Here is a 22,205-nt window from a genome sequence, read left to right as displayed (position 1 = left end):
GACATTCCCCAGAACCCAGTTCAGTTCCCATAATTAGTCATAGGTCTCTGACTAGCTATCCCTACTTTGACCACATTTAATTTTGGGGGTCACTATTGAGATAATTGCCCAATGAATTTTCTTTAAAGGACAAGGCAATGACATTAAGTTTTGGAAAAGAATAACCTTAATGTTAATGGGCTTCAAAATGATTTTTTTTAATACAAAATATTCTGTAATTTGAAGAAGACATTGCATACTCAGAATATGTTGTTCCATCATGAGGAGGGACTGTTTGAATGTCAAGACTCTGACAATGTGACAGAGTGCTCCTGTGATTGTGTGGTTGTAACCTTTCCTATCTCTACTTGAAATCACATCTGTCTGTCTCTTATAACTCAGAACACCACGTTTTTACACTGCTTCTGTGAGAGATGCCAACCCATAAAACTGTGTATTGTGTAATCCATTTCTTGACACAAATGACTTCCAGGGGAAATGTCACAACAGCAATAGAAATACAATAGAGACACAGGCTGCTGAAAGAATCTAGAAGGAACTCCAAAATTTATTGTGAAACAGGATGGATATTTTGTAAAGAGGAGAGGCAACTCTACCCTGGAGAATTCCGTTCTATCTATGAGATACATCCCCATCTGACCCTGCAGTCTGCGGCTTGCATGATATTGTCTCCTCCCCATAGTACATTTTTTAGATACATAGCAGAATCAAAGTTTAAAAATCATAAGATGCCATTAAAACATAATTATGGCTAAAGCTGATGGCATTCCTAAGAAGATGCTGGCTTGTGAATATGAATGTGTTTCATCTTGAACTTAAAGTCCATGTTACTCCCATTGACTCAAAGTGAGGTTACAGTGTAGTCAGGACATAAGTCTTTTCACCTCTTAGAGGGAGAAGGGAGGAGAGTGTTCTTACTGCATTGAAGGGAAGAAGTGACAGAGATGATGCCTATCTGATCAGCTCAGCATCAAAGGGCAAACTGGAGGGAGAGGTAGACCCTACAACCCATCTTCTGCCGTTTAACTGGTTGTTTTTTCCTACCCTGCTCACTTCCTAATACCTACATCATGACAAAGATAAACTAGGAAACTTTACTATAGTAGAAAAAAATTTCCCAGGGAGGTTGCTAGTTGCTTGACTCTGGGCTAATGTAAAGTTGCCAAGGTCAGTACTTGGGAGTCCCCTGGTGATCTGCAATGTCACCTCCATTAAAGAGGTGTGAGCTCAGGACCAGTCTTTTCAGGCTTTTATGTAATTCCTCAGCTGGATTTCCTTTGGCTTATGAGATTTTTTCCCCCTGATATAAACAACATGTTCTTTATTTTTTCACAACTTGAATTGCTCATGCTCTCAGAACTGCTATGGCCACCAGGACTTGGAGGAAGATAAGAGGATCCAGAGAAGGGCACTTGACTGTAATTATAATTGTTAATTACAATGACGATTGTCAAAGCTCATGACTTAAGGGAGAAATAAAATGAAGACCGACAGACAGATGATGTCACCGAACACTATAAAGCATCAAGTTTTATGGAGCAGTGATGATGGAATCCTCTACCACCACCTTCTTAGTGGTAATAAAAAGCAATAATTGCTGTCTTTATCTGTCATCGATACACTACACTTGTGCAGGGTCATCTATGATCAGTAAAATTCTCAGATGCCTGGGCCTCTTATCAGGAAGGCAGTAGCGTTGGTCATGGGTTGGCAGAGATTGACTGTTCTTACCTACATTAAGTCATTTTTCATGATGCTTTAAAAAATAAATGTCATGGGCTGTAGACATGGCTCAGTTATTAACGGCTCGTCTCACCACCAAAAATGAAAATCATGTAACAGATTCAAACTCAAAAACTTTTTTTTTTCCCACTTCACATACATTGGCACAAGGACAGTGATGGCTATTTAAATTCTGACAACATTGCGAATTTTTTATGATTAAATAAACATTTTTGAAGGCACCAACCTGCAAACAACCTCTTTGGAGAGACTCCGAGGTGAGGATTCTGGGCTGAGGGCATCAAAAACGGGCATCAAAAGACTGAGAAACATGGAGCTTGAAGCTGGCCAAGAATCTGGAGTTGGAGAACAAATGGCGACCAACAGTGAGTGCCAAGAATGACACTTGCCTTCTCAGATGGTATCTCCGGGAACAGGTATGGAAGGAGGATGTGTAAGTGGGTATCCAGAGACCAGCATCCTGCCTCAGCTTGGGTGTGGCCAACTGCTTGACTTGCCACATGCCCGCACCTATTTTCCTTCTAAAAATGAACAATTAACCTTGGACCTTTAAGTCTTGAACTTCAAAGAAATTGAAAAGAAAACATCAAAGGGTATTTCAGCGCTGAGAGAGATTTAATATTTGTTATGATGTCAAGAATGTAGCCCTCCTGTTTCTTCTGAGGCTGTATCACAAAGCCTTTAGGTGTAGAGTGAAAAAGAGCAGTTGTACCAGGTTCTTAGCCCTGGTCAGTGTTTTTTCTTGTAAAAACCAGAGAGGAGAAAGTTTTTAAAGTAAGTCTAGCTCTCACACCTCATCAAAGGGATGCCTTTTTACAGTAGATGAAGACAGAAATCCATTACTAGAAAAAATATGGGAAACTGTGGTGTATGGGATGCCCAACCTAAACTGATACTCCTCTAATACCAGCCCAATATTTAAGACTGAGAAATCACTGCGGAAGAGAGGGCAGGGCTAGTATAAGGGTAAGATAATCGGGTTGTCTGCTCTGTGGCCATTAATATGCCCCAGTGGTTGATTGAAGCCTTTGAATGAAATAGGGATGGCCTTCTTCTGACCCTGAATAGGCCACCTGACTCCTTACTAAGAGTTCCAAGGCCACAAAGCTTGGTATCTTGGGAATATGCCAGGGCTAGAGGCCTGGTTCCATGGAATTCCTTCTGCTTTGATTAACTCACTGGAACCCAGAACATTATGCATCTTGGCCAGTGAAATATGAACTAAAAGGGTAAGATAGTAAAATATCTGTGGTGATCATCTATGTGCTGAGAATCATTATCCTTTCTAGAATCTTCCACAAATGACAACGTGCCTCTCTTTGAAGTAAGGCCAGTTTGGATCAGGCAGGCCTGTGAAGGGTCAGAGATTACTGATTTGTCTTCTTAGATAATAAAGAAATTGAAGAAAGTGTTTGGAAATGGGTTAGTTGCTAACTTGAATGGATGCTCATGGATTCACTGATACTTTCAAATAAAAGACACATTTAGACAAGAAGGTATGCAATATCTTTTGCAGAAAATAAAAACAAGAAAGTATTCTATCAAGAAATGCAAGCAGTTTGGGTAGCTGCCCATGCTTATAATCCCAGGGATAGAGTGAGTGAGACAGAAGGGGGACTGGTTCCAGGATATCCTGGCCCACAAGGAGAAAGTAAATCTCAAATCAAAACCCAGAAACAAAAGAACAGGAGGGGGGTTCTCTGTTTCTGTTGTGAATCTATTCTGCTCCCCAGGGATTAGCTCTCACAAACCTGAGATTTCACATTCAGCTCCTGTTACATCCTCTAACTCAATTTACTATGGCCAACATAAAACCACTTTGTATTTCTAATGAAGATGTCTGTGCTAAAATGTATGTGATGTAAAATAAGCCATGTTTGTGTCTGTCTTAATATGTGCATATGCTGTGAGCATCCTTCCATCAGCACAGCGAGGGGCCGATGGGATTCCCTCTTTAGAAACTCAATTTGTAGAGAAATGGGAAACTTGCCAGCTTCTTTTCTAGCCACATGAATTATTATTATTAAACTCGTTTTGAAATTTCCATTGCTGCATATTTCTGATTGAATACTATTTTTAAATCCTTCCAATTTCTTGCGGAAATTAAGAAGTATTAAAATTTGCAGGGCACAAATTTATCTTCTTGATTTTGAAAGCCTATTTGCTAGTTGCTTTATGTGGACAAGCAATAAAGTTTATATTTCACTAAAGATGGAATTCACTAGAAGGTTGTTATTTTAGTTTAGTCAGTGGCAGCTATCAGCTCATTATCTGGATTAAAATGAATATCAATTAAGTATGGTGACATGAATTTACGGCATGCTTTATACATTAAGGGTCAAGATTGTGTAGATTAAAATTAAAACAATCCTGCCCATGTTTTCAGGTTATGTCCTACCTGGAGTAACAGACACAATGAAATAAAAGAATAAAAAGCAAGGACAACACTGATTTTTTTATTATTATTATTCATGGCAGGATTCATAAGAAATTTCAGAGTATATTTAGTGCTTGAACCATAGCAAGGGGAAGCGTAACAAGCTCCAAAAAGAGTATATTCCATCTTAAGGCACAAACTGATTTGGACAATATTAAACCACTCTTTGTCCCAATAAGACAGAGTAAGACAGACAAACAGCTTCTGGGGATTTCTCGGATGACCACACCAGTTAAAACAGGAGACTCTCTGGGTTCTTGGCTCCAGTTTATAGGAAGGCTTCCAGGGTATGATGGGATGGGGGCGTGGCCAAGGAGGCCACACTTGGGAATCATGAGATTGCATACAATGGCTACCGTCATAGGACAGGAGAGGTGATTTTGATGAATAGATCCGATGCAATGACTTTGTTCCACTGGTGGTAGTTTGCGTGGTGAAATTTATCTCTATTTCATGTTTAGAATTTGTACTGCGCCCATTAGGGCACTGTGGAGCTTCAGCTCTGCACAGGTGGCTGTTCATTCATGACATAAGCAGCAGCCTGAGGGCATCCTGGCACTCAGGAGTTACAGTCAGACTGGCACCTGGCTGGCATTCAGCCATTCTTTTTTTTTTTTTTTTTTTTTTTTGGATGTTTTCTTTATTTACATTTCAAATGTTATCCCATTTCCTGGTTTTCCTCCCTCCCAGAAACACCCTATCATGTCCTCCCTCCCCCTGCTTCTATGAGGGTGTTCCTCCAAAAGAACTCCAGGGGACTAAGCCATCAGCCATTCCTTCAAGAGTGAAATGTATCTGGGGCTGCTAGATATTCAAATGCTAAATACTGCCTCCAGGAGGAGATGCTCATGTACACCTCATGTACATGATGCTATATAAACCTTGCCCCCCAATTTATCCCCAACTGGTTAATAAAGATGCCTACAGCCTAGGTTCTGCAGAAGAAAAAGGGGCAGGACACAGGCAGGGACCGAGAAGAGCGTGAGGAAGAAGAAGGAAGTCACTGTGCTTGGATTGTAAGTGCATGGCTCATAATCCTTATCGACTGACAAGGAAAACATGCCTTGAATTGGGTGTATCCAAAACATCCTAATCTTTGCTAATAGCTGTACTAGTAACTGCCCTCAGAGGCATATGGGGAGCAGGTGTGGGCCAGCTAGGGAGGGGAAACATTTTTTTTTTAACAATTTGTTTATTTATTTTATGTATATGAGTACATTGTCCCTATCTTCAGATATACCAGAAGAGGGCATCAGATCCCATTACAGCCACCCTGTGGTTTCAGAACCTCTGGAAGGGCATCCAGTGCTCTTAACCACTGAGTCATCTCTCTAGACCCAGAGGGTGGGAAAAGTTAACATGAGGAGTGCTGGTTATATTGCTCAGTCCAAAGATGAACGTGTTCCAAGGGCAATGGAAATCTCACTGTTATCTTATGACTCTCAACCAAAGAAGTCTTTAGTATGATGTTGAATGATGGAAAAGAACACCAGTTCACTGAAGCAAGTGAAGAGAGCTGCCGTCTAACCTCCCAAAGTGTGTCTTACCCAAGCACCAAGACCTTTAAGAGCTGCATAGAAGGCCGGGTGGCAGGCTATTTCTCCAGGACTAGCACAGGGAGGCAAATGGGGCTGTACCTCCCCTGCCCTAGCTGCCTGCCCTCCCCTTTCCCAGTATTTGGGTTAAAATTCCTAAGTGGATATGAAGTTTATTTTTTTAGGAGTCCCCCAGCCTCACACTACCTCATGAAACCTGAAGATGGCCAGGCTTTCAACATTTGACTTGATTGAACCAGTCCTAGTCCTAACATTCTGCCTTAGAGTCCTCACCTCAGATTAGGTTAGGGGTAACTGTAATCTGTCTCACATAACACACACCATGTGCTCTGTCAGGGCCAGACATGTCCTTGCCAAGTAAGGGTCACTTAAAGGATCATGTTCCTAAATAAGTTGCCAGGGTCAGGACCAGCCACCTCCACAAGCTCCTAAGCCAACAGTAGATGAAAAGAATATATTACCCAGAGTGTATAGAAAGTATTTTTAGAGTTGCCAATTTGGATATTATCATGAAAATTAAATAAATATGAAGGTATGCAGTACTGAGATTTAGACAATGGGAATTAAAGTTGCTAAAAAAACCCTACTTCATATATATAAAATTGAATGTTTCCCTAATTGTCTCCCCAGCATTTGCATTTAAATGATTTCATGTTGAGGCTATTCCTAAGTTTAAAAATAATTATGTAATTCAATTTCACACAAAAAAAACCGCTGAAGACTTTTAGAAATATTGTTGAAAGTATATGTTTGGGAATTTAAAATCTTCAAGGCACATTAGAATTTGTACATGCTGCATTTTAGCATCAGGACCACATTGAAGGGGTTGCCTTTTGTCATTACCTTCCCCTGCAGGTTGGCTCCGTTTGTGCTGACATTTCAGGCTTGAAATTCTATGTTCAATCTAGCTTTACTTCCTGTCTCACGTTGTAAAATGAATATTTATTAGAGAGTTATATAAAACTATTTTTATCTTATAAATTTTTGCTCATCTTTGTCCTGGAAGACTCCGCAGTTGCACAGATGCTCCTGCCAGCCAAGCAGATACTTAGAACCATCTAGACATTTTAATAAGTTGTGGAACTTCAGAGTAGAAAACAAAAGTACTACTTTGACATATTATTCCTAGAAAAACAAATTTGAAAAAAAAAAGAAAAGAAAAGAAAAGAAAAGAAAAGAAAAGAAAAGAAAAGAAAAGAAAAGAAAAGAAAAGAAAATCAGACCCTTGAAGGGGGAAGTTACATTTTAAGTTACTAAATCACCTGTGTGATTAGTAACCATTAGTTTGTCCTGTATTATGTTCTGGACACTGGCACTTCTGCTATGAAATGTGGAATGTTGTTAACTGAGGTCACAGCTGTACTTCCCCTGGGTATTCCTGTGTAAAAGTGTTTGCATGAGCATTGTCTATATGTGTACTTGTGAAACTAAAGGAAGAGCCACGCCCAGGCTCACCTGTGTGCCTTCTCATCAGTACCTTGTCCCCAGGGAAGCACAGGTGGCTCATTTAGAAGCAGCCATACACTCGGAGAGTGGCTGCCTATACATGGGCTTTCCTGTGCTTCTCCCCTGTTGCTACGGACCCTCAAGGAAGGAGCCATGCAACTCAGCATGTGACCTCCTTTGCTGGTAGCCACCAACACAAGGATGCCGGCCTTAGGCACTCGCTGATGGATCTGTGACACCTCTTGTGAGGCTGGGCCCTAGAAGCCGTGGCTGGGGCCTAGGCAATGAAATAAATGATGTTCTATCCAGTGAAGTTATTATGTGTTCAGTGTGTGTCAAGTGAGCCCTCGATGTTCTACTAACATGATGTTCTCCCAAATGATAACTGTTACATGTTGGTTTTCAACCGGTACCAACCACAAGTTCTTAATGAACAAGGATTTATTTTTTTTAATCTCTTTAGTGTCTAATGTTCTTGTTCAGCATAAATCAGAAATAGACAGTGTGATATATATATATATATATATATATATATATATATATATATATATATTGAAGCAATATAATTGTATATATATATATATATATATAATCTCAGTAACCAATAAGTAGATAACAAACATAACAAAGATGATACACCTGAATCCTCAGGTAGATAATGAGAGCAATCATGTCTGTGCATTCTCTCTGCCTGTTTCTCTTCCTCCATAACTCTTTAGTTTTAACATCCATTAATATAGTCTATCTAACAATAATATAAAAATAACAAATATGTTGGCTTAGGGAGATAACTCCATCAGTAAATTGATTGCCATGCAAGCATGAGGACCTGAGTTCAGAGAACCCACATTCAAAGCATGTCCACGGCAATATGTGATTGGAAAGTGTGAGCATGCAAAGACAGGTGGAGGCTCAGGCTCACTGGGAAGGCAGTCTGGCCAAAATGTTAGGGTGAGCGGGAGAATGAACATGTCTCAAAAGGTAACATGAAGAGTGATTAAGGAAGACATCTGACATCTATGTCTGGCTTCTACATGCACATGAACCTATGTGCAAAACACATGAGAGAAGTTATTATGCTCACAAATATATTTCATCAATAAAAAGGAATTTGAGTGATCCCAGTGACATATTAGATGTATTTAAGTATCAAAGGTATCAACATCAGTCAGAAATCTTAATTAAAATCGATTTTGAAGAATAATATTGAGATTTCACTTTTACATCAGAGTATCGGTTTTTCTCTCAAATTTCTAATCAAACTTAAATGTGAAAAAAAGCTACAATATATGAACATATTAAGCAGAAATGCTAGAAAGCCATTAACGCCATGCCACATAACTAAGTGGCTTCCATGTCATGCTGAAACTTTCAAGGACTCTGGGGATGTCGACATGGAAGCTAAAATTATTCTATGCCCCTTCTTGCCTCATATGTCCCTCCCTTCATTTAAAAAGATAGAAATGGACAGCTTGCACACGTCATTGGGAAGGACCAGCAAGGACAACAAAGGAAGTTCCAAAGCATGAATGACCATGTCATGCTTCGGCTGGGATGGCTCAGGTGCATGTCTTCATGTGTTCCTAGACAATAGTCACAATTTGTGCTAAGTCATAAGTCTGATTTTCCAATTGGAATCCAAGAGGACAGGAAATGTCTCGTCCTGTGTGTGAGTATTCTCTGGAACATGTTTATTAAGATTAGCTCCTACTTGTCATCAATGAAAGGCTTTTTTGTTTATTTGTTTGTTTTTTTTGTTTTTTGTTTTTTGTTTTTTGCTTTCCTGATGTCTCAGGAAGCCTTGGTGAGGGCTGGTCTCTGAGTGAGTGGTGGGCTCAGGCTCCGTTTCCACCTACCACAGGTATCTGATCCTTGCTGGTGCTCGGTGTGTGTGTTCTCTTCCTGGGGAGCTCTGCTCTTCCTCCCCACATTACCTCACATGTACTCACCTGAACCATTGTCCTCTAACCCTACTACTGATAGCTTTGCAGTGACTGCCTTCCTAGCTGTTCTGACGCCAATCGGTTCCACAGGACCACAGATAAACTCTTAAATGCTGGGTCTGTGGTGTGTGTCCCTCCCTGTATCCCAGTGGGTCTATGGTTGCTTGTGTGCCACCCCCAGCATCTCTATGTCAGTATCTCTGAGCCAGGTTCAATGATACATTTGTGTCGGGTCAGTGTGTTTTGTATTCCCCAACTTTTCTCCTCCCCTGTTCTACCCATCTGACTTCACTTCTTTGACAGATAGTTTCAGCAGATACAGAGGTCATGGGTGGGCTGCACATCATTCCTTCTTCTCTGGGTACCACTGAGAACCATAACTACCATTCTTCTCTGGGTACCACAATGTTTTTTTTTTTCCTCCATTATGCCTAAGAATTTTCTTTCCAGTTTGTTTTCACTCTAGTTTGAGGACTAGGTGAGGTAGATGTACTTCCTTCTAGAACTATCCAAACGGCTTTCTTCCTCCCGACCTAGTGACTCCTCATGTGCATGTAGGAGCCCGACACAGATGCCAGGTGTCTTCCTTAATCACTCTTAACCTTACTCTTTGAAACACGTTCTCCCACTCACCCTATAGCCTACCATTTTGGCCCGACTGCCTTCCCAGTGAGCCCGAGTCCCCATCTGTCTTTGCATGCTCACACTTTCCAATCACATATTACCGTGGACATGCTTTGAATGTGGGTTCTGGGAACTAGTGCCCAGACATTCTCTGTGCCTCTGTACTCCTGCCTCTACTCCATCATTTAGCAAAATGCTTCACTCAAATTTCACACATAGAATGGTTAGAGCAAAGCTCCAGTAAGCAGACTCCAAATATTCCACACATATATACATACATACACACAACTGGTGGACGGAAGGAACAATGTTTCAACCCCTATTCACACAAACTTTATATGTACATACATAGTTAATGGATGGGAGAGATAATGTTTCAGCCACAACACACCATACCTTACTATACCATAACACACTTTATTCTTTCTTCTATATCTTATAGATCCCAGCAAAATATTTCAAGCAGGATACAATTACAGTGTGATTACATTTCAATTTTCTTCTAGTGAATGATTCTGAAAAAGTAATGTTTTCAGTACCTTTACAAGATTTAACATCACAAAGAACAGGTTAAAAAAAAATAAAATTCTCAAAAACCCTCAAACATTCTTAACCAACTTGCTAAAAATCAACAAAATATAAGCAAGCAAGGTAGTTTACTCAGCCAGCAGGCAGGCAGCAATCTGTGATTACAAAGAAGGAAGTAATTATTTTATTATTTATCTTTAAAAGTAATCTTGCAAGAATCTTAAAAGAATCACAAATCTAAACTTTTAAGTAAAAACAGTCATATCTACCTTAAATTCTCAAAATTCATATTTACTCACAAGCAATTCTTAATAAATCACATCAGGAAGCTGAGGGGAAAATGGGTATAAGAAATCAACCATCAGCAGTTGAGCCTTAGTGAGAGTCACCACCCAGTGCTGCCATTGTTCTTGTTTCCTGACCATAAAGGGTCCTTAGCTTAACTAATAAGAGTGTGCCTTTCTGAACTTCAAATTGTTCCCTAGCACTTTTTACATCAGAGCCAGTAGTAAAACTATCTCAGCAGAGCTTCATTACCAACGCCACTTTTCCCAATGTTTTCTAAGGATGGTGGTCATTGTTGACAATCTACATCTCTAAGTTCTTCTCTAGGGTGGTGATAGAATCATTAATCTGCTTCACCAGCAATGCCTGAAAGAAATCGAGCATTAGTGTTGTGAATGTCAGGGATACTGTCCAGTGGGAGGCTTGAAGTCTCCTTAAAGTTTTCATATAACTCTTAGATTAAGAGGAACATGAGGGCCACAAGCAGAGCAGAATTCCAAAACATCTTAAAATCCTCAGGGCATATAGTCCTTGGAGCTGTGTCACATCTAGGCCCACCCATGTTGGTGTGATAACCTGTGGGCTACATTCCATGAGTTCTAAAGCCATTTCTTATTCTTCCTGCATGGCTCAAAACTGATGACAGTGTCTTAGCAAGGGAATCAAGGTTCTTTGCTGGAGTTTCAAGCTTAGTGGGTGGAGAAGGGCTCCAGGTGGATCAGAACTTCAGTCTGCTGCTCTGCTGAACTTTTCCCTGCTCCATACAGCATTGCCCTAAAATACAGAAAGTAAGGACTTGTAATGAGAACTCAGAGTGTCTTAGGGTTTTACTGCTGTGAACAGACACCATTACCAATGCAAGTCTTATAAAGGACATTTAATTAGGGCTGGCTTACAGGTTCAGAGGTTTAGTCCATTATCATCAAGGCAGGAGCATGGCAGAGGCTGGGCAGACATGGTACAGGAGGAGCTGAGAGTTCTACATCTTCATGTGAAGGCTGCTAGCAGAATACTGGCTTCTAGGCAGCTAGGATGAGAGTCTTAAAGCCCACACCCACAGAGACCCACAGCTACTCCAACAAGGCCACACCTTCTAATAGTGCCACTCCCTGAGCCAAGCATATTCAAACCATCCCAGAGGGTTAGGAGTTTGAATTCCTCTACAGAGACACCTTAGAGTAGATGCTGTTTCAATTCTTCACTCCTCTCACTAAGGCAGAACCAACCAGGTAGGAAGCGTTGTCTTGGATTTAGACAACAAATTCAGAATGGTGCCTGGTGGTGGTGCACTCTTTTAATCCCAGCACTTGGGAGGCAGAGACAGGCAGATTTCTGAAGCCAGCCTGGTCTACAAAGTGAGTTCCAGGACAGCCAGGACTATACAGAGAAATCCTGTATCGAAAGAACCAAAAAAAAAAAAAGAATCAGAATGATGTAGTAATATTTCAGAATCAACTTGTCTGTATTAACCTTGTTTTATCCTTTAATTATAAAAATATTAGTGTACTTTCATTGCACAGCCATGAGTTATTTCATAAAATGCACTGGGTGCTTTTAGAGGTATCAGGAGGCATTTCACTATCTGACCTCCATCATAGACCTCTTGACTTTCTTGTCTCTCCCCAGAGTTCAGGGAACTCACATTTCCATTTGAGTATATCCTGATTACTATTGTTATTTTACTGAAAATTTGTAATTTCTCTACACAAGGATCTTCACATCAAAAAATAATAAAAGTAATGTTAAAAATAATGTGTGGAAAATTACTTAATATACGGGGGAAATGAAATCAATCAATGAATAATTACCTTACCTTATAAATCAATGGAAACCTATAGTAACCATGACCGAGGAATGACACAGATTTATAACTCGATATTTTCAAACCAATTCAAATATTGCACTTAGAGAATTTTATTCTTATGAGTTGTATTTTAAAACACTGGTCAATTAACCACTTCAAGAAGCTCAATATTAATTAACTCTCCTTCTCAAGTAAATCACAAAATTTAGTTTAAGTAATAACCCCATATCGACCTTTCTTTTATTTCATAAGGCTGCTACTAGAGTTAACAAAATGGATGTTTAGATCATTTTCAGTATTCTTCTCCTTTCTGAAGCAGATGTGTGACATCATTGTCCATATTTTGGGAGTGGTAAGCTTTTTTTGATTTCTAAGAAAATGATTATTTTGCCAAAGCAAGAACATTGTCCACTTTGCAATGCCTTATGTAAAACTGTGAGGTAGTAGTTTGCCATAAGTGTCGGATGATCTCAGTTACTCCCAGGAGAAGACACTAGGGATCCACCAGTGACAGGTGCCTCCTCTAACACGATTCTGGAACTCACTGAGCAGAAAAGGCGCACCCTCTGGGACACTTAGCCAGAATTAATACTACCCCACTCCGGGTCCTTACTGCATAGAGGGGTACATGTAAAGTGAAGTTTTAGTTAGGAAATTAGAGGAAGGATACTCAGTCTATTCTATCACCAAATCTTCATTAGATTTGGGAGAGCTGTAGGGGAAAGACATGTCTTAGAAAAGAGGTAATGTAAGGAATATCAGAATGCATAATCACGGCAAAAGATACTGGGGAGTAATTTTGATATATTTGATGTTTGGATCTTGTTTTGACTAGAACACAGTGAATTCTTGCTGCATCAATGACTTATGAAGAAAACTCTAGAAGACAGACACAAAATGACTAAATATCTAGGATTAGACTACAGCTCCTCATAGTGTTTTGAAACAAATAACCTGATTTATATTTTTAAAGTTCCTATGGCATAAAGAAAACATACAGGTGGTATTTACCCTTTCCCTGGCAGCCTATGGCTTCACTGTAGGAGACAAGACATGACATCAAGACATGATGTCAACGTGTTTAAACTATCATTGCTTAGTGGTCTTCACATAAACTATTTTGAAATCTTTTTAACTTCACATTATATCGGCAATGCATCTTCTTGGAAATATTTTTGTAGATTCAAATAAAATGTCTTCTAGCAATTTGGAATTAAGAGAATAAGATGTATTTAAAAAATTTCCCCTAAAACAGTGAAGATTTAGCATCCTACAATGATGTAGAATAATTTTAGGTTTCTGCAGTTACAAATCAACTCAATGCCTTTATCAATTTTGAAAGTAGTATTAGATTATTCTAGAAGCAGATGGTGTTGATTGATCTTTCCGATCTATGGTAGACATGCATTCCTGGACACCCAGAGATTCAGACACGGGACTATAGGTGTCTAGAGAGATTAGAAGCTCTATAGCTGGAGACCCAGGCAAACTCTGGTCCAACCTTGAGTACCCACACAGACATGACCTTGTTTTATAGCTTGTGACTAACTTTTTTGTGGTACAAAGGACACACAGACTTATCTCTGGAAGATGATATAACTTCCTCTCACCCCACTAAAATATCAACCAAGATCACAGTCTATGCATCCCCCAGGTGTGTTTCTTATTTCTGCTGTAACTGTGTCAATTAACAAGCCATTAGAAATTTAGGAGAACAAAGCTCTCTTTGGTGGATTGACAATTAGACAAATGAGTTCTTGAATAGCCAAATACTCCTCCACCTTCCAGTGTGGAAAGATGTATCTCAAAGAAGAACTAGGTAAGCCTTCAAGTGTGAAGAATTGAGTGCCGGACTTTTATGAGGCAACAGATTTCTTGTGACCTTTGGAACAAATAATAAAAGTACAGGAAAAAAATAACACATAGCCTAAGAAGGAAGACTGACTGTCTTCCTGATGGTATTCTCCCTTATCAATAAACAGCTTCCTTCCCTACTTGGTCTGACATGTTGCCCAAACAAATTTCTTGACTAAGCAATAAAAAAGGCACTAAACATAATTCTTTAAAACCTTGTTCCACATCAAATTCAGTTGGCATTTTTACTGATATGTGTTACTATCTCTCTCTCGTTTCTTTTTTTTTTAATGTTCCCTTCTTCCTTGCCTCAAGCCATTAAAAGAGAAGAAAATGTTCTTCTAAGGTCATTGTGGAACAAAAATCCTTGTGGACCTAGGAGATTTGGTCCCACAAAGAACATATTTGCTCAGTCTATAGGATACATGTTTGAGTAATATCATAGACACTTATATCTATAGACCATCTGGGCAGTAATGACTACACAATACTGAAACTGTTCACTGAACTCCCAAGAGCATTGCTGCCCTTGTTCCATAAATACAAGCACACATCCACAGTAATGGAAGACATGATTTATTGTGGAACTGGATGGTCACTGTGACCATTTTTGTGTGTACATTTTCATCTCACCTAAAATATGTATGTGTGTGTGCACAATTACTTGACATGCATTAGTAGAATGGAAACCTTACCCTACTCCAACTATGATTGAGACCATTGCACCAAACTGGCAATTTTCAAAGATTCCAAGCATGTGTCCAGTTTAAAGACCTGATCAAACACTTAGTTCACTTAATCTTACCAACATGCTATTATGGAAATACAACTGAGGGCTTTTGACCTGTACATATCCTTAATATGGACCCACATGTGGCATTTTTATGAACTTAGAATATCTGGGTTCTAGCTGCTCTTGGTAGATGAACTTTTCGATGATGGTGGGTGAACTTTGGATACTGTTAGGCCGTGGCCAAGAAGAAAGTCTCTGGATGGCCTGCAGTTGGGTCCCTCAATGACAAGACCTGGGTGGACTATTGGTGAGAGCAAATGTTGTGCCCAAATGTCCCATCTTCTTAAACTGAGTAGGCTTAGTATCATCCCAGGGAGACATATACTTGTGAATCCATTAAACAGAAAAGTCTAGGCAGAAAATCATAAACACCGTGAAGATAATATAGAGCCCTATTGTCAGTGCTATTGTATTAGGGCACAGAACCAACTAAAGCATCCAGTTAGTGTGACACTTTGCATACCCAGGTCTTGTCATTGAGGGACTATCATTCTGTCCCCTGTTGACCCAAGGCCTGGGCAGGACTGCATCCTGAAATCCAGTTCAGATGACATCCGTTTCAAATTCCAAAGTCAAATGCAATTGCATCAGGACGATCCAGGCTTATATCGTCACTCAGGCCTGGTGCAGCGCCAGGGCTCAGGAGGACTTGCTCACAGGCTGCACAAGGCACCAGTCTTTTACTGAGATGGGATAATTTGCAAAGCTCCAGCACAGCCCACCGCCGAGGCTCTTTCCTTATTCCCACGCTGAATTGTGGCAATTCACACTGTCCTTCTTTTCACTAACATGACAGGCACTTCTGCCCTTGCGTCCCTGTTTCCTTACATGGTTAGCATTTGAAAATAGAGGAAAGTTACTGTGAAGAGAGTGAGTCTGTGGCCAGTGAGGTCTGATACTGTAGAGCAGGGTGTTTTGCAAAAGCAAGCTGTTGTGCTGTGTAGGAAAGAACCAGCAGCCTACAAAGGAGCAAGGCTTAGTCTTGCTTATTTAAAGCTCCCTGGAGTAAAACCAGATTGCAAATGTAAAGAGCAATTCTCCTGAAAGGCTTGCAAGCTTGACAGGCAAACAGTGTGGAGAGTCACACATCCATTTTTAAGTTTAATCTAATTTAGCAAAGAAAGGTTACATACGAATGGAAGCAAACAGACCACATGGATCCACAAACTTTCTAGCTCTGCTTTTTATAATCATTAAATTTGCATCATGGTCTGCAGAGAAATGTGTTAGTGTAAGGCTGTCTCCATAGACAGCTCTAAACTACTACCTCCTGTGAAAAACGATGTACAGCTCAGAACCGCAGTGACTAAATCTCCATCTTGGTCATCCACTCATTCAAGGGTTCATGGTAAGATATCTCTGTGATTCCTTCTGGAGTTTGAGCGGCTGAGGCTCTCAGGTGGCTCTAGACCAGGCTACAGGACCATGGCAGGTTGGAGCTCCTGAGACCCAGTGTGGATAAGCAGGACTGATTTGATGCGTTCTGCCTATATTCTCTGTGTGTGTGAAGGTGGGAGGTGGATGATGGGTGTCTTCCTCAATTGCTCTCCATCTCACTTTTGGAGACAAGGTCTGTCACTGAACCTGGAGCTCAGAGACTGGCTCGCAAGTTTCATGGATCCTACTGATTTTGTCTCCCACTATAGCAGGCAGGTTATGTAGCTACTCAGGATCCAGACTCAAGTCTTGTGCTTCCAAAGGCAGGCACTTAACCAATGGACTGAGTTATTTCCCAAGTTGTAATGACACCTTTTGAATTCATATAGTGTTTGAGATCTTGGAGGTAGGGAAATTGTCAGGAGGTGGGTGCTATGATTGAGATGGCTGAGTTCTTGCTGTGAATTTCCTGCACAATGCTCTCATGACAGTCACTCAATACCTTCCTCGGGATGCGGATGTGTGAGTTAAACAGGAGCTGCACGTGGACACTATGAGCGAACTCTGAACTGGAGAAAGCAGCATGCTGACCAGAGATGTGGATGGGATGGTGGAAATGCAGAACCCTTATGAGTCAGAAAATAGAGAGCAGAGGGGTGAGGATAGCAACCACACTCTTTAGAACAATGCCATTTGCTCTTAGATCTTACCAAGATCCACAGTTCTTCTCCCCACTTTGGAAGTACACCTGTGTCCCTTTCTTCCAACACTTGAAGGTCTCTCATTTAAAGGCTGATGTGCATTCTCTCTTGAGTTGATTCACCTGTCCCTTTCTCCCTCTAGGTTTTGACCTAGTGAAATGTGAGGATCCAGGCATCCCTAACTATGGCTACAGGATCCGAGATGATGGCCACTTCACAGACACTGTGGTTCTCTACAGCTGCAACCCGGGCTATGCAATGCATGGCAGCAGTACCCTGACCTGCCTGAGTGGGGACCGCAGGGTGTGGGACAAACCTATGCCTTCCTGTGTGGGTGAGTCGGTAATGCTGGGTCAGACTCTTATCAAGAATCAGTCTAGAGTTCAAGCGATCTGTGGCTGGATACTAGTTCCTGGGAAAGGGCAGGGATCTCATGATGTTTGTATATATGCTGATGGCATCCCAAGGTAGGCATAGCAAGATCTACCCCTCTTGCCAAGGTCTCAACCACAAACTGAGGTTCATTCAGTTCCACCACAGCTTGCTCTTGGAATCAAGGAGTTTAATAGGCTTACTTCATAAAACATTGGGTGAGGGTGGCCTTAAAGCAGTCACAGTGGAAGATATGTATCAAGAATGCCTGGTAACTCCCTCATGGCCTGTAGATGGAGGTCCCCACACCCAGTTCTTCCCCACCTTTCTACTCTAGTCATTCCCTGAGACCACAAGGCCATAAGCAATTGGGCAGGAATGTATACAACTGGTTGTGGGAAGGAGTGGATACTCAGGTGAGGGTCATCACCCTCCCGGCTCCACCTCCTGTGAGGTAACAGTCAACAAGTCAAAGATGATAATCTTTTGTGAGTAATTCTGGCCAATCTCCAGAAATTGGCAGCATTGTGGCTGGGAGAATAGTATTCTACACCAGATCCCAAGATGTGTGTGCAAATATGTGCACATTCTAGGAATAACAGAGAGATGGCCTATACTTTGGAGTGTTGGCTACGTGTATGGTTGTCAGTAGAACTAGGAAAAGAGAGTGTTAATGATTGTGTGCTCAGCTGTGATAGCTCTGGAGACTCGGGGTACCAGTTCCAGTTTAGAATGGGAAGAAGGAAAAGAGAAGTGATGGGCAGGGGATTGACTCCTCGCCTATTAATTAATATAGGCATAATAGGGTTTGCTTGTAAAACTAAACAGGAGTTCAGGCAGGCAGGCACCTGAGTAGACTTCCCCTCCTCTTGTCTTTTGCAGCTGAATGTGGTGGTCTTGTCCATGCAGCGACATCAGGGCGCATACTATCTCCTGGCTACCCTGCCCCATACGACAACAATCTTCATTGCACTTGGACCATAGAGGCAGATCCTGGAAAGACCATCAGGTACTTGCTATATGGTATCAATCATTTAATAGTGGGAGGTCTGTCGGTTCAGTGTCCTTGCACGAGACTCAGTAGGCCATGTACTCTATGATTAAAACCTGTGAGCTAAAGAAAAAAATGTTCAGCTGTGGCTAAACTATTTCTCACATGCTTTTCTATGTCTCTGCAATTGCTGCCTACAAAAAGGGGAAGAACCTGTGTCTGACAGTGAGCTTTTCTGTATAACATAGGACCTTCAACACTGAGTACTAATTCTGTGGGTTGTCTGTGTGTTTTTTAAAAATGCGCATGAGCTTTGCTGAGCTGAACTTCAATAGTCATTCTCCAGCATTCAGCCTCAGCTAGGTGGTCGGAGAAGAGACCTTCCCTGGATTCGCTTCCTGCAGAATGAGTTATAGTAGAGTAGTCTTAGCGATAAGAAAGGACAAGTTATATCTTCTGCTTACTTCATGTTAGCTGGTAAGCCAGGTGCCAAAGCCTCAGGAACCAGCCAGGGTTGCAGGTTTGAAGACATCCATTCAGTTCCTACCTCTGCTAATAAAAGAAAAATAAAACAAAGGATAAAACAAAACAAAACAAAAACAACAAACAAGAAAAATCAAACAAACAAAATAGAAATTGCCCTGTGGTCCTGGGAGAAGGGAGAACAAAAAACACCAACTTAAGAGTTAGACTGGTAAAATGGGATTGTGAAAAACTGAAGAAAACAGAAATGTTTAAACCAAGCTTTCTGTTGCAGTAATAAGTTGTTATGGTTTGTATATGCTTGACCTAGGGAGTAGCACTTTTAGAAGGTGTGGCCTTGTTGGATTAGGTGTGTCACTATGGGCATGGGCTTAAGACTCTCACCCTAGCTACCTGGAAGGCAGTTTTCCACTGGAAGACTTCAGATGAAGATATAGACTCTCAACTCCGTCTGTGTCATGCCTGCCCACATGCTGCCCTGTTCTCACCTTGATGGTGAAGGACTGAATCTTTGAACCTGTAAGTCAGCCCCAATTAAATGATGTTCTTTATAAGAGATGCCTTGGTCATGGTGTCTGTTCACAGCAGTAAAACCCTAAGACAGAAGTTGGTACCAGGGACTGGGTATTGCTGTGATCAGCCTGACCAGGTTTTTGCTTGGAAGAATGTGGATTTGGGGACTTTGGGTTTGGAAAACACTGGAATGCTTTAAGTGGGGCTTAATGGGCCATCCTAGTAGGAAATATACTAATCTGGCCCAAGAGGTTTCAGTGGGTAAAAATTTCAGTATATGGCCTAGAGACTGTTTTTCCGGTATTTTGGCGAATGTGACTGCTCGTTGGCATTGTCCTAAGAGTCTGCCTGAGGCTAGGGTGAAGAGATTTCGATTAATTGCTTCGAAAAAGGAAGTCTCAAAACAGCCTGGTGTAAAATGTGTTGTGTGGTTACTAAAGTTCACTCTTATGAAGAGGATTTTAATGAAAAGGAGCAAGCTGAGAAAGGAAAAATATAAAATATATGTTTGGAGTATCAAAGGGCTACCCAGAAGTAAAATGGAGCTGATTCCTGTGTTCAAGGATATTAAATTGAATTAAGGGAGTAGTTAGGGCAAGATCCCACCCAGCTAAATTTAGGTCCAGGCATGGTAGTACTAGCCTGTAATCCCAGGAGGCAATGATAAGCAGATCTCTGAGGTCAAGGCCAGCCTAGAACAGAGTGAGTGCTAGGTGAAGAAAAACTTAAATTCAAGCTTGGTACACCTCTAATCCCAGTGCTAAGGAGAAGGCATGCAGATGTGAGTTCAAAGTCAGTCTATTAGAGCAAGTTTCAGGCCAGCCAACCTTAGACAGTGAAGGAGTTGGAAAACAGAAGGCTAGTGACAGTGTAATAGACCAAGGGGTGCGGGGTGGGGAACATGTTCCAGCCCTAGCAAACAACAGAACTCGGCAGTATTGGCCATGTTGCTCTGACTTTAGAGACCATAATAGAAGGAAATACTGGGACAATTGATGCTAGTTAGCTGGAGCTAAGAAATTAGTGATGATTAAAAAGAGAGCAGCATCACTGAGGTGAAATCTTCTGGGAAGTGTTTTCTGAGAACACAAAGAAGCAGGGTTCCAGAGTTAAGGCTGTACCTCTTGCAGCAGGTGAACTTGGTAATGTGCAAGAGCCACCCAGGTGGTACTGGCTTTGAAGGTATGAAGGCATCATGAAAAATATCTGACCCTTGGCATTGTGAGAGGTCATGGAAGGCCCATTGGTGAAAGTGCAGCCTCAGCTGCAATTGATGGCCCAGGACTGAAGGGGTCATGCAAAGGAGTTGTGACTTGGCACCATGAACAGAGCCTGTGAGAGGCTATTGGTGAAGCCTCGTTGCAACAGAAGAACCCAATATATTGGAGATGCCAGCGCTGTGGGATGATCACAAAGAACAGCAGCAGCAGTGGAGTGGATCAACCTGAAGTTAGAGTGCTACAGGGGGCAGAGCTGGAGAAGTGACACCAGCCCTTAGGAGGAGCCCAGAAGACCATGTGTGAATCAGAGACACTGAGACGAGAAGCTGTAACATTGAATTTGCCTTGGAGACCCCAAGATGTACAAGATGCCAGAGCCATGCGCTCTCTGCTGAGAAAAGCTGATAACAGGGAGTCAACCCAGCCAAGGAGAAAGAAGTTTGTTGCATTCAACGAAGATGCAAAAAAAAAAAAAAGTTGGAGACCTAAAGACCACTTTGACATCAGACATGGAGATGCAGAATTTGGAGATTGCACAGCTGGTTTCCTGTCTTGCTTTGGGGATTACAGTTAAGTGATCAGATGTATCTTAGAAGAGACTTAGAATTTTAGACTTTTAATATTGTTGAGACTGCGCTAGACTATGGGGACCTTTGAAGTTGAACCAAGTATACTTTGCTTTATGCTATCTTTAGGTATGGATCCCATAGACTCAAAGGAACAAACCTATGGGGGGACAGGGAGTGGAATGTGATGGTTTGTATATGCTTGACCTAGGGAGTAGCACTAGTAGAAGGTGTGGCCTTGTTGGAGTAGGTGTGACACTGTGGATGTAGGCTTTGCCAGGGCCAAGAAGTGGGAGTGGGTGGGTAGGGGAGCAAGGGCAGGGGGAGGGTATAGGGAACTTTCGGGATAGCATTTGAAATGTAAAGAAAATATCTAATAAAAAATTAAAAAAAAAAAAAAAAAGACTCTCACCCTAGCTACCTGGAAGTCATTCTTCTACTAGCAGCCTTCAGATGAAGATGTAGAACTATCAGCTCTGCTGTGTCTTGCCTGCCTAGATGTTGCCCTGCTCCCACCTTGATGATGAAGGATTAAACCTCTGAACCTATAAGCTAGCCCCAATTAAATGTTGTTCTTTATAAGAGTTGGTCATGGTGTCTGTTCACAGCAGTAAAACTCTAAGACATAAGTTCATGGTGAGTTTCTTAAGTCCACAAATAGCAGTATTGTTAAAGTTCTGATAGATCATCTGTCCAAGCTTAGCACATCATGCAAAAGGCAATTTTGTTGTTAAGTTCTTGACTATAGCTCCATGTATGGATTCACTGACTTCACATTAGATCCTCATCATGTGAGAGGAGCAAGAAAGAAGACTTAAAACTGAGGAGAAGGAAAGAAGGGAGAGAAAGAAGAAAGAGAGGGGGAGGAAGAGAGAAGAGAGAGAGAAGAGAGGAGAGGAGAAGAGAGAGGAGAGAGAGAAGAGAGAGGAGAGAAAGAGAGGAGAGAGAGAGAGAGGAGAGAGAGAGGAG

At 41.3% G+C, this 22,205-nt stretch overlaps 1 protein-coding gene across 2 annotated transcripts in view; it reads left to right on the top strand.

Annotated features, from left to right (window-relative positions):
• The window catches only part of Csmd1 (CUB and Sushi multiple domains 1), a 1,532,231-nt gene that overhangs the window by 1,275,215 nt on the left and 234,811 nt on the right, over positions 1–22,205 (top strand). For both annotated transcript variants that reach the window (XM_021218735.2, XM_029532138.1), the window contains 2 exons: positions 17,234–17,425; positions 18,346–18,472. In XM_021218735.2, the coding sequence (XP_021074394.1) occupies positions 17,234–17,425; positions 18,346–18,472 (319 nt within the window). The remainder of the gene's footprint in view (positions 1–17,233; positions 17,426–18,345; positions 18,473–22,205) is intronic.

Source organism: Mus pahari, chromosome 19 (genome assembly GCF_900095145.1).
Source record: "Mus pahari chromosome 19, PAHARI_EIJ_v1.1, whole genome shotgun sequence".
Taxonomy (NCBI): Eukaryota; Metazoa; Chordata; class Mammalia; order Rodentia; family Muridae; genus Mus; species Mus pahari.
The sequence above is the reverse complement of the archived record's forward strand: the minus strand, read 5'-3'. Positions and strand labels throughout refer to the sequence as shown.